Below are 13,717 nucleotides of genomic sequence, written 5' to 3' on the forward strand. Positions count from 1 at the left end.
CCTATGTACAAGAATATAACTACTATAATACTGCCTCCTATGTACAAGACTATAACTACTATAATACTGCCCCCTATGTACAAGAATATAACTACTATAATACTGCCCCCTATGTACAAGACTATAACTACTATAATACTGCCCCCTATGTGCAAGAATATAACTACTATAATACTGCCCCCTATGTACAGGAATATAACTACTATAATACTGCCCCCTATGTGCAAGAATATAACTACTATAATACTGCCCCCTTGCTGGGAGGTTGTGTGAGAGTAGAGCTCCTGAGTCTCCTGATGCCTGGAGACAGTCCAGGGCGGGGCCACCCTGGGTGGGGAGATTCCCCAGGCAAGGCCCAGGCTTCTAGGCCTACACCGGGAGGAAAATCCCAAACAATTTCTTCAAGGGATGCAAATCCTACAGTTACCAGTAAGCGGGAAAGCCAAGAGAATGTGGTTATTGTGATGAAGAAGGAACAAGAAGAGAAAGTGAGTGAAGCAGCAATGATGGAAGTAAGTCCCAGGCCCGGCCAGCATGGAGCAGCACACGTGGTGAGTGCAGGACGAGCAGCAGGTGCACAGCCCCTCACTCCTGCACCCAGACAGAGAAGAACATCCCTGGAGAGACAAACTCTGCAAGAGAACTTACAGCAGAAGGATGTGGTGTCCAGCATGGCCGCTACAGGCCGCACCAGATCTACAGCTAAGCCACTGAGTGTCCCTGCACAGTGTGAACAAGCCTCAAGCTCTGCCACTGCAGGCAGAAAGACTGGAGCTGCAAAGGAGACGGGTGCTCCAAACCCACCTGGAGCAGCACCCCGACCAGCCCAGCAGGGGAAGGAGACCGTGCGAGCGCCTGAACTGAGGCTAGCAGAGGAGATCCCAGGACTGGTAAGGAGGATGGGGGAGCTTAGCCACCATAAGGAAATGCTGCAGATGCAGATAGACTGTATGTATAGCCTGAGGACTGCGCACCCAGAGAGTAAGAGACTGTATGATACCAAGCTGCACTCACTGAGCATAGAGCTGGCACAGGTGGTGAGGGACATGGACTATGTTCTGGAGAAGATGGGACCCCTAGCCGAGTCCTATAGGAATAGGGAGCGCTTCTCGCAGCAGAGGCAGAGCTGTGACCCCAGACCCAAGATCCCAGATGCGCCCCGTGTGACAACTCCCGTACTGAAACCTGCAAGTTTCTCCTTCCAAAAGGGACAGTCGCCGTATCAGCCGCAAACCTCTACAGCAGTCACTGAGAGGGAGCATGAGGATGTGGTACAACAAGTCCCAGCAGTGACTGTGCAGCAGCAGAACAGTGCATTTTCTTCTGTGTGTCAAACTAATGCATTGTCCCAGGAGATCTGCGCTGCTGTGACCGAGACTGGGGACACTGGGGGACATTCTGATGAACCTGAGGGGTTGAGGGATGGAGGGGACCCTCAGTCTGTCTGGGATATGCAACCATCTGATAACAGCATAGATGTGGATAGGGGGCAGGGGGATGTATGTGATTTCCCCCCTCTAACATCAAGCCCCCCAAATAACTCAGATCCCCCTAGATCAGACCCTCCCCCTAATACCCAGAGTGAACCCCGTGAAGAGCCTCCCAGAAACGCCTGGAGCCGCGGCGCTCCCTCCTTCACCTCCGGCGCACACTACTCCGGGCAGGCGTTTAAGAGGAGGAACGTGGTGCGCTTTAAGAACAGAGGCGCTAAGGAAGATCTCCCAGATAGGAGGTTTGTGGTGCGGGATCTCCTGTGCCACCAGATGGGGTTCACGCCTGATGATATCCTAGCGATCATCAACCTGCCAGACAGACAGGGCTATGATGTCAGCTTTAAGCTCATGTCTAGTCTGGACAGGTTCTGGGATAAACTCCCCCGGTTCAGGGACAAGGACGGCTGGAATAAGTTTACGTTTGTCCCCATTTCCCGGACAGGTACCGTAGTGGTAAATATCATCTTCTGGAATGAGTCTGTTCCCGCTCAGGATATTCTGGTGTGGCTCAAGCGCCATTGTGACCTATTGTCTGACCTCACCAAGAATAGAGACGCCGACGGTATCTGGACTGGGGGGTGGAAGGTTCTGGTGAAGTTACGCCAGTATAATAACATCACCCTGCACCTCCCCAACAGCTTCTTCATAGGCAGAGAGAAAGGCGTCTGTTTCTATCCTGGGCAACCAAGAAAGTGTTTTAGATGCGGTAAGATCGGCCACGTGGCCAAAGTATGCACAGTGATAAAGTGTAACCTGTGTGGGGAGGTCGGCCATCTCAGCTCTACCTGTGAGATGGTCAGATGCAACCTCTGTGGAGAGATGGGCCACCCGCACAAGGATTGCCCGGAGGCCTGGCATAACATCGCCAGGGATTTTTCTGATGATGAGATAGTACAGGAGGCAGACGCCTTAGAGGAGGAGGCCTTGATGTCAGCTCAAATACTAACTAGGCAGGAGGTACAGCAGGGGTCAGGTGATACTGTGCCAGAACCTCAGAGAGCAGCCCGCACTCTGAATATGGAGGTTGTCACTTGGGACTAGCCTCAGGCAGCAGCCTCTATTACATCTACTATTGGATATGAGGAAGCCAAAAAGAACAAAAGAAAGAAAAAAGACAAATCCTCCCGTAAGCCTCAGACAGAGTATGGTGCAGGGTCTAAGTCCATGAAAAAAGCCAGTGGTGATACCGGGGTAATGGTCCTTTCCAATAGATTTCATGTCTTATCAGAGTCAGATGGAGTTTTTGAGCGTGAGTTAGAACGCATTGATAATGAGTGTGACGGGGACACAGAAGACCCTCCGACAAAAAAGAAGCCCCTTCCTGTTGAAGCTGGAGATCCCTTTTCAGACATGGAGACTGGTGGTAGGCAGAGGGAATCTGACTCTGACACATGATGATGGGGGTCGCTGCTCTGTTTTTCTGTTTCCTTATGATGGCTGGGTTCTCTCTAAAAGTTGCTTCCAGCAACGTCAACAGCATTAAAGTAAGAAGGACTAGACACGCTGTGTATGACCACCTGAGATATCTGGACGCTGATATCATCTTCCTGCAGGAGACCCGTCTGACCACCTTGGGGCATCTCCGTGAGGCTGAGCGTGAGTGGCGGTCTGGTCCTTCTTACTGGTCACTGGCTGTGGAGCCATACGCCAGGGTCGCTATACTGTTTAACACCACAGACGTGACGGTGCACAGGCTGACGGAGGTCGCTATGGGGAGGTGCCTGCTGCTCGAGGTGACCATCCATGGTAGGCGGCTCCGGCTGATCAACATCTATGGCCCACAGACAGTGACAGAGAGAATCCAGCTACTCAATGAGGTAAAACAATATCTATTTACCTCTATCCCTGTAGTATTGGCGGGCGACTTTAATGTTACTTTGACATTAGGTGACAGGTCCTCGGGCAGAGCAGTGGTCAGAGACTCAAAAGTTCTACGTAACATCATATCACAGGCCAATCTATGTGATGTATTTACCCTGGGTGGCAGGAAACCCAAGTACACCTACACATGTGCTGACAGGAGCAGTAGGATTGACATGGCATTTGTGAGTCCCTCAGAGACTGTTAGTGGGATGAGCGAGAGAGTCGTCCCATATTCTGACCATCTGGCTTTATTATTTTCCATGGGAGCCTCTAACCGCTTGGATATTGGTCGGGGTTATGGAGGCTCAATTCCAGCATCCTGGATGATGTCTATGTGTCCACTCCCTTTTTCAGGACCAGCTCCAGAGAGTAGACTTCTATGACAACATATCTGACTGGTGGGAGAACGTCAAGGAGGAGATCAGGTCCCTCTTAAAGAGACTTTCAGTGAAGAAGGGTAAGAGCAAGTACAGCCAGTATCTCAAGCTGCGGAAAGAATTGGAGTCACTGTATTCGGCGGGTGGGGATGACAAACAAAAGATTGACCGACTGAAGTCTGAAATAAAGCAGTATCAGTACAGCCTCTACACGTCTCTTGTGGTAGAACTGGATTACGGAACTCTAGGGGTCCTGGATCCATATGAAAATTGCCGGGAACGTGTGGCCAAGAAATCAATCACAGGTCTCACTGACTCCCAGGGAGTTTTACAGGAATCTCGGGAGGGTATCCTGGGGGTGGTGAGATCATACTATGCTGAATTATTTCAGAAGAAGGTTTTGGATAAAGAGAAAATGGCTCAATTCTTGGAGGCAACTCCAGGCCCTGACACTAGAGATTTGGACTTTTCTCCTTTGACAGCAGGAATAACAGAGGAGGAGGTTAAAGAGGCCTTTGATAAAGCACCAGGACCTTGTGGATGTGTTTACTAACTGTCTAGAGAATCACCTGATGCCTCCATCCATGAGAGTGTCCTCCCTTATTCTGCTGTCCAAAGGTAAAGAGCCTAGTGACATCAAGAACTGGAGGCCGATCGCCCTTTTGAATGTCGACTGGAAGATTCTGGCAAAAATTCTATTTTCTCGATTAGTCTGTTTGTCCCCGCCACTGTTGGCAGGCTCTCAGTACGGCACGGTAAAAGGGTGCAACATCTCTGAAGCAGTCATCTCCATTAGAGAGATGTTTGAGAGATGTAAAGCTCTGAGGTGTGGGAGATATGTTGTAGGTCTGAACCAGGCTGATCATGATTATCTATGGGCCACTTTGTCGAAGTACGGTATTCCGGGACAATTTATAGATTGGCTAAGAACTTTGTACAGAGAGGCGAAGAGCTTTCCTCTGATCAATCGTCGGCACGGGGACACTTTTGAAGTAGGGGGCTGGGTGCGACAGGGCTGCCCCCTGAGTCCACTGCTGTATGTGTTTGCCATAGATTTATTTCTGCAATCACTGCAGCGGTGTGATTTTCAGGGGGTGCCGGTCCCCCATTGCTTGCCTTTGAAGGTAGTCGCCTACGCGGATGATGTGACTGTGGTGATATCTGAGCCTCGTGAGGTGGAGATGTTATCTGCAGCCATCAGAAGTTACTCAGAGGCCTCCGGGTCTCTGGTTAAGCTTGAGAAGAGTCAAGCTTTCTGGACATTGGATGCTGCTCCTGGCTTTGATCTGCCACAATTTGCCAAGGCCTCCACCCATATTAAGATCCTTGGGGTGAAATTCGGGAGGGAAGATAATGCCAAACTAAATTGGAAAGAGAAGTTGGAAACCAGAAATGTAAAGGTTCAGTGATGGAAGAACTGGAGGCTGACCTATAGAGAAAGGGTTACTCTGCTGAAGACTTACCTGGTCCCTGTCTTCCTCTACGTCTCTGTCGTCTTTCCTTTGCCAGAATCTTTCTCCGCTAGGCTCTTTAGCCTGTTCCTCCAGCTTTTATGGGGGAACAGGTTGAACCCAGTAAAAAGAAGGATCACCTACCTGCAGAGGAGAGAGGGTGGGCTGGATATGTTAAATCCAAGGGTTTTCTTTGACTCCATGTTTCTGAAAGAAAATTTTGGTAACCTGGACTCAAATAATGGTCTCCTGTGGGTAAGTAGTGTCAGGGACTGGATATTGCCTTTTGCAGAGTCTTGGGTGCGAGGCAGCAGTCTCTAGAGGGGTCGATGGACTCCTGGCTTCCTCCCCCAGTATCTGGAGTATGGTCTCAGGTGCATGAAAAAGTGGAGGATAGACAAGACAATTTTGGAGAATAAGACCAGGAAGGACCTCTATACCAGTGTCTATAGGACCTTTTATTCGTTACAGCCAGCTCTGAGGGACTGCACAACGGCCACCCTGCAGGAGAGTCTGAGGTTACTTAATGGACCGAGGCTTCCCGCCAAATTCTTTGATATTGCCTGGTTGTCTCTGCATGGGAAGCTTTTCGTCAGAGGAAATTTAAAATTCCTGAGTCTTTCTGACCGTTTGTGCCCCCAAGGATGTCAGCAGGAGGAGACCATGGAGCACTTTATTACCGAGTGCCAGGGAGGGAGGCAGATATGGCAGGAGGTGTCCCGCAGGCTGAAAATACCACGTCTACAGTATCTCAGATACCCAGAGATCATCTATGGGGTACCACCACATAAAACGGACATTGCCTGTGGTACCATGTACCTTATTATAACCATCATTAAGTATTACCACTGGCACCACAGGAGCCGAGTCTCCATCCACAGCGAGACCTTCCAGCACATGACAGCAGTCACACTCATCATGTCTGAGCTCAGGTGGATCCGATCCATAGAGATTGGGAAAAAAGATGAGAATAGAAAGTTTCGGAGGAATTTATGTCTATACTCATGCATCATGTAATTCTGTTCTTTTTTTTTTAATTTTATTTTATTTCCCCTTAAAGCAGTGATGGACATTTAAGTTATTATAAATGGAATTTTGATGTAGCATTTCTTGTAAATTCTGATAAGAATGTATAATGTATTTTGTTTGTTTTTTACTAATAAAAATTGCCCCCTATGTACAGGAATATAACTACTATAATACTGCCCCCTATGTACAGGAATATAACTACTATAATACTGCCCCCTATGTACAGGAATATAACTACTATAATACTGCCCCCTATGTACAGGAATATAACTACTATAATACTGCCCCCTATGTACAAGAATATAACTACTATAATACTGCCCCCTATGTACAAGAATATAACTACTATAATACTGTCCCCTATGTACAGGAATATAACTACTATAATACTGCCCCCTATGTACAAGAATATAACTACTATAATACTGCCTTCTATGTACAAGAATATAACTACTATAATACTGCCCCCTATGTACAAGAATATAACTACTATAATACTGCCCCCTATGTACAAGAATATAACTACTATAATACTGATCCCTATGTACAAGAATATAACTACTATAATACTGCCCCCTATGTACAAGAATATAACTGCTATAATACTGCCCCTTATGTACAAGAATATAACTACTATAATACTGCCTCCTATGTACAAGAATATAACTACTATGATACTGCCCCCTATGTACAAGAATATAACTACTATAATACTGCCCCCTATGTACAAGAATATAACTACTATAATACTGCCCCCTATGTACAAGAATATAACTACTATAATACTGCCCCCTATGTACAGGAATATAACTACTATAATACTACCCCCTATGTACAAGAATATAACTACTATAATACTGCCCCCTATGTACAAGAATATAACTACTATAATACTGCCCCCTATGTACAGGATATAACTACTATAATACTGCCCCCTATGTACAAGTATATAACTACTATAATACTGCCCCCCTATGTACAAGAATATAACTACTATAATACTGCCCCTTATGTACAAGACTATAACTACTATAATACTGCCCCCTATGTACAAGAATATAACTACTATAATACTGCCCCCTATGTACAGGAATATAACTACTATAATACTGCCCCCTATGTACAAGAATATAACTACTATAATACTGCCCCCTATGTACAAGAATATAACTACTCTTTCTTTATGTAGGTTCTCTTCTCTTTCTGTATGTAGGGTGCCTTCTCTTTCTGTATGTAGGGTGCCCTCTCTTTCTGTATGTAGGGTCTCTTCTCTTTCTGTTTGTAGGGTCCCCTCTCTTTCTTTATGTAGGGCCCCCTCTTTCTTTATGTAGGGTCCCCTCTCTTTCTGTATGTAGGGTCCCCTCTCTTTCTGTATGTAGGGTGCCCTCTCTTTCTGTATGTAGGGTGCCCTCTCTTTCTGTATGTAGGGTCCCCTCTCTTTCTTTATTTAGGGTCCCCTCTCTATCTTTATGTTGGGTCCCCTCTCTTTCTTTATGTAGGGTCCCCTCTCTTTCTTCATGTGACCAATCTATTTACCTCCTCTCCTTCGCTTCGTAACCCATAATTACAATCCCCCATCTCCCCCATCTTCTCGCAACCCATACAGCAAAAAAAAAATCTTTCCCTCTCCCTCCCCTATAAAAAGCTGCACATTTGCCTGCTCCCCTTGGCCTGCAGCAAACCTATAATCCTCCGATCTGTCGGCTTTCCTTATTTTTATGTTAATAGCGGATCCATTGTTTCCTATTACTATATGCTTTACATATCTTATCATCTTATCTCTATTTCATCTATAATAGTTCTCTTCTAGGGCTCAAGGCTGCATCTCTTTTATTTATGCTTTTATTAATTTTACATTTCATTGTATTTATTCTGTGTTAACTGTTATGGACTTTTTGGAACTTCACTATATTTATCTAAATTGTATCATTGGATTTCTGTAAAAAAGTTCTTGCACTTTCTTTTTATACAGCGCCTGGTGACTCCTCCTCCCCCCAGAATGCGGGGGAGGAGTGAATAAAGCAGGGGTGTTCCCCCAGTGATATCACCATCCTTATATGGACTGTGGAGTGCTTGGGGGACTGTCAGGGAGGGCACACACAGGGAATCGGAAGCTTTACGTCGTTAGGTTTGGTGAAACGTTTATTTAATATCTCGGGTCACAAAGAGTTTTGGAGTCGTATAAACTCCTGAAATGAGACTGCAGCGTGGGAGATGCGGTCATGTGATGAGCACTGGGACATGACCTGCAGTCTCATTTCACTTGATAAAGGAGTTTATACGACTCCGAAATGCGTTGTGACCCGAGATATTAAATAAATGTTTCACAGTCCCCCACGCACTCCACTAGATCCCAATCCAGACCATCCTGTCACCGTGTCACGATGAAGACTTAAAGGGGTATTCCCATCTGGGCATTTACATTTAATTAAATTCATTTGCCATATGTAAACATTTCTTCAATTGGATGTTATTAAAAAAAATGTTCCTGTGTGAAGATAATTTCTCATAAATGTAGTTATTCTGTCCCTTAGAAACGAGATACTTTCCTCGGATACGACCACGTCACACTCTGGCAGCGGTGGCCAGACTTGCACTATAGAGTCCTGCCAGACCTCCTGGATTCAGCAATCATTACCACAGGACGGCTGTGCGACATGTAGTAACTCCCAGACATTTTATATACAATAACCTTTTGTTTCTTTGTGCACTCAATCTATCAGACGTGGCCGTATCCGAGGAAGCTAGCTCGTTTCTAAGGGACAACATGGCTACATTTATTAGAAATTATCTTCACACAGGAACATTTTATTTAATAACATCCAATTGAAGAAATGTTTATATATGGCAGATTAATGAAACTGAATGTAAGTGCCCAGATGAGAATACCCCTTTAAGGCATCACCTAAAGATAAGGAAGGACACATAAGATGTTTCAGTTAAAAACAACTTTTATTCCATCATTTTAAAAACTGCCATGACAAAAAAATAGAAAAAACATATTATTAAACTAATTATTAATGAAACTAATTATTAGGGCTCATTTACTAAGGGGCCGAATCGCCGGGTTTCCTGAATATCACCGTTTTGCGCCGCTTGTCCTTGAATTGCCCAAGGTTTTTCTGGCGCACACGATCGGATTGTGTTGCATCGGTGCTGGCTTGCATGCGACAGGAATCGGGGGCATGGCTGTCGGAAAACCCTACGGATTCGGAAAAACCGCGGTATTTTAAAAAAAGAATTGTGTCGCAAGATCAGCACTTACATGCACCGGGACGAAGAAGGTGAACTTCGTCCCGGCCGGGATTCACTAAGGTCTGTGTGCCGATATCCACTAGGTGTCGCTGCTGCGCCGAGGTCCGCTGGAGTTCACCTTCTATTTCTTGGTGCAGGTAAGTGCGTGTCAAGCGACACTTTTTTTTTTTTTTTTTTTTTAAACTTGGTTTTTCCGAATCCGTCGGGTTTTCCGACGGCCACGCCACCCAATTTCCATTACATGCAACCGCGATTGCGCAAAATCCGATCGCATGCGCCAAAATCCCGGTTGAATTCGGCGCAAATCTGAATTTGTCGGGATACCCAACGGAATCGCGCAATTCGGACCCTTAGTAAATGAGCCCCAATGAGCCTTTAAACTCTTGAATTGTTTCATTGGATTTATTAGCATTAGCCGGTGAAAATGAAAAATCACATAATGAATGTTGCTTCGGCCTCTAAAGTCTCATGTTTTTCAAAATACTCCCCATAGTGTGTAGCGCAATTTTTTCTGAAAAGAAATACTCCAAATGCAGTTGGAAATTGCTGTAGGGGCGCGGAGCAGTGCTGGGAAGGACAATGGGTCTTTGAAGGACAGATTTTTGCTGGACTAGATTTCAGGTCACGTTTGCCGACCCCCTGAGATAACAGAACAGTAAAAACAATAAAAAAGTGACTCCATTTTGGAAACTAAACCTTTCAAACAATGGGGCAGATTTACTTACCCGGTCCATTCATGATCCAGCGATGCGTTCTCTGTGGTGGATTTGGGTCCGGCCGGGATTCACTAAGGTAGTTCCTCCGACGTCTTCCAGGTGGCGCTGCTGCGCTGAAGTCCAAGTTTCACAACACTTTTTTTTTTTTTTAAATGCGGCGGTTTTTCCGAATCCGTCGGGTTTTCGTTCGGCCACGCCCCCCAATTTCCGGCGCGTGCATGCCGGCGCCGATGCGCCGCAATCCGATCGCGTGCGCCAAAATCCCGGGGCAATTCAGGGGAAATCAACGCAAATCGTAAATATTCGAGTAGCACGTCAGGAAAACGCAAATCAGCACCTGAATACTGATGTAGAGCTTGAAAGGCTTTTTAGTGTAATAGTTTTAGTTGCTTTATTCACATTTGAAGATTCCCTGAGATTGTGGAAACCCACAGAGAGTGAGACCAGTTTGGAAACCACTTTTCTGTTTATATAGGCAGATGAGGGCTTATTTTTTGTGGGATAAGACACTTTTTTGTGACAACATTTTGAGGCTTTTGTATCTTATTGTTAAAACTTTATCAACTCTTTCCCATGGAGGGATCATGCGACATTTTTGAGACATTTGTAACAAATTTAGCAAAAAGATATCTGCGGGGAAAAAAAAACACAAGAAAAGTTTCCAAAGTAACAGTAAAAAGGCAAAAACAAGCCAAAACAAAGAGAGATAAGAAATAATAATAAAATCAAAGTTAAAATCAGGAATCGCTAAACACATCGCAAGTACTTTTTTTTATACTTCTGATGTGTTGAGCAATTCTTGATTTTAATCCAAATCTTCTGAACATTTTGTGGAAGTTCACAGGAAAGATTTTTCATCCCTGCGTTTTTATGGTATTGAATGGGTTGATTGTACAATTCGAGGAGGTGACCGGAGAAAAATCCTCCTCAAAAGGGGAGCCTTTTGGATTCTGGCTTTAAATTCCGGATATCCCAATGGCATGAATTCCAAAAATGATTAATCGTATATGTATTACCTGTATATACTCGAGTAGAAGCCGACCCAAGTAGAAGCCGAGGCCCCTAATTTTACCACAAAAACCTGGTAAAACCTATATTTTGTTTTCTCGAGTATAAGCCGAGATTGGGTTTTCACCACATTTTTTTGTGCTGAAAAACTAGGCTTATACTCGAGTATATATGGGAATTCTTGATTATTGATGTATTGTACATTCCTGTATTCAATTTGCAGTTTATATGGTTGTTTCTGTTTGTACTTTTCCCTTTTACACATGACTGTAAATTATGTATATCATTTGTATATAATTTGTATAATATGTATGTAATTAGCCAGGTGTATTCCCTGTTATATGGTATTGTCACACCCTGATTTTATCTTTCCATGAATGAGGCTTAGAGATCATCCGAAACATCTACGTCCTTTACCTACACCGACTGCTTATACTGTCATGTGTCATTTAATGGATGAAAAACAAAGAACTTTGATTTTACTGTGAATATTCCCGTCTCAGCTCCTTCTTCTCGTTACTCAGGTAGACTGGCAGTCTGCTCCTCCAAACTCTGTTCCCTAACTTCAAGACAGAACTGGGACTGTTCTCCATATATACCTTCTACCAGGGGAGGAGCAGTTACATTTTAGCACAAAAACAATGATCAAGCATTCTCCCATAGACTTACATTGAGTCCCCATAATATTCTATGGCACCAAGACTGTAAAATAGTAAACAACTTCCAGACAGCACCTGTCACTCTAAAGGCCAGGCTGTCTGCTTGCCTGGTAAACAAGTTTTTTCTTCTGCAAAACAATCTGTTGAAAATGACTGACTTCTCTGAGAGGAAGAGATAGACATTCAGAAATGTCTCTCGATGTTCATTAACCATTTTAAGTAGTCTAGACAGATACAGTTCTAGCAAACAGACTGTATGTAACAAAACACTATAGTTGAATGCATGTTAACCAACTTGATTATTTGTGCATGCCCCCCCCCCCCCACTCTGTACTTTGCTGCCTGGTCCCGCCATCACTTTCACAGAAAGTGCAATGTCCTGATCAGGCAGGACCAGGCACCCGAAATACAGAGTGGGGGCATTTATAAAAAAAATGATATGGCGGAGCCAACAGACATAGTCGGAGAACTTTTTACATTAATTTGGACATCTCTCAAGAAATCAAAGACGTTACCATCCCCTAGATTAAAGGAGGAGCAAGTAAGTTTGGACATCAGTAAACCTTTACCAGTGAAGTTTTTCATATCTTACCCTCTAGTGTGGAGGGATAACCATCTCAGCATGACCACCTAGTGCAGAGTGATAAGTGATAACCATCTCAGTATGACCACCTGGTGTGGAGGGATAACCATCTCAGTATGACCACCTAGTGTGGAGGGATAACCATCTCAGTATGACCACCTAGTGTGGAGGGATAACCATCTCAGTATGACCACCTAGTGCGGAGGGATAACCATCTCGGTATGACCACCTAGTGCGGAGGGATAACCATCTTGGTATGACCACCTAGTGTGGAGGGATAACCATCTTGGTATGACCACCTTGTGCGGAGGGATAACCATCTCAGTATGACCACCTAGTGCGGAGGGATAACCATCTCGGTATGACCACCTAGTGCGAAGGGATAACCATCTCAGTATGACCACCTAGTGCGGAGTGATAACCATCTCGGTATGACCACCTAGTGCGGAGGGATAACCATCTCGGTATGACCACCTAGTGCGGAGGGATAACCATCTCGGTATGACCACCTAGTGTGGAGGGATAACCATCTCGGTATGACCACCTAGTGCGGAGGGATAACCATCTCAGTATGACCACCTAGTGCGGAGGGATCACCATCTCAGTATGACCACCTAGTGCGGAGGGATAACCATCTCAGTATGACCACCTAGTGCGGAGGGATAACCATCTCAGTATGACCACCTAGTGCAGAGGGATCACCATCTCAGTATGACCACCTAGTGCAGAGGGATAACCATCTCAGTATGACCACCTAGTGCAGAGGGATAACCATCTCAGTATGACCACCTAGTGCAGAGGGATAACCATCTCAGTATGACCACCTAGTGCGGAGGGATAACCATCTTGGTATGACCACCTAGTGCGGAGGGATAACCATCTTGGTATGACCACCTAGTGCGGAGGGATAACCATCTCAGTATGACCACCTAGTGCGGAGGGATAACCATCTCGGTATGACCACCTAGTGCGAAGGGATAACCATCTCAGTATGACCACCTAGTGCGGAGTGATAACCATCTCGGTATGACCACCTAGTGCGGAGGGATAACCATCTCGGTATGACCACCTAGTGCGGAGGGATAACCATCTCGGTATGACCACCTAGTGCGGAGGGATAACCATCTCGGTATGACCACCTAGTGCGGAGGGATAACCATCTCAGTATGACCACCTAGTGCGGAGGGATCACCATCTCAGTATGACCACCTAGTGCGGAGGGATAACCATCTCAGTATGACCACCTAGTGCGGAGGGATAACCATCTCAGTATGACCACCTAG

General features: G+C 45.3%; 1 protein-coding gene across 1 annotated transcript; it reads left to right on the forward strand.

Moving 5' to 3' along the window:
• Positions 1 to 45: 45 nt before the first annotated feature.
• Positions 46 to 6,787, forward strand: LOC140069273 (uncharacterized). Its single transcript, XM_072114762.1, has 2 exons — positions 46 to 890; positions 3,711 to 6,787. Exons 1-2 carry the CDS (start codon positions 297 to 299, stop codon positions 4,284 to 4,286), a joined length of 1,170 nt encoding a protein of 389 aa, XP_071970863.1. The 5' UTR covers positions 46 to 296; the 3' UTR covers positions 4,287 to 6,787.
• The last annotated feature ends 6,930 nt before the right edge of the window (positions 6,788 to 13,717 follow it).

The sequence above is a fragment of the Engystomops pustulosus genome, chromosome 7 (genome assembly GCF_040894005.1).
Source record: "Engystomops pustulosus chromosome 7, aEngPut4.maternal, whole genome shotgun sequence".
Taxonomy (NCBI): Eukaryota; Metazoa; Chordata; class Amphibia; order Anura; family Leptodactylidae; genus Engystomops; species Engystomops pustulosus.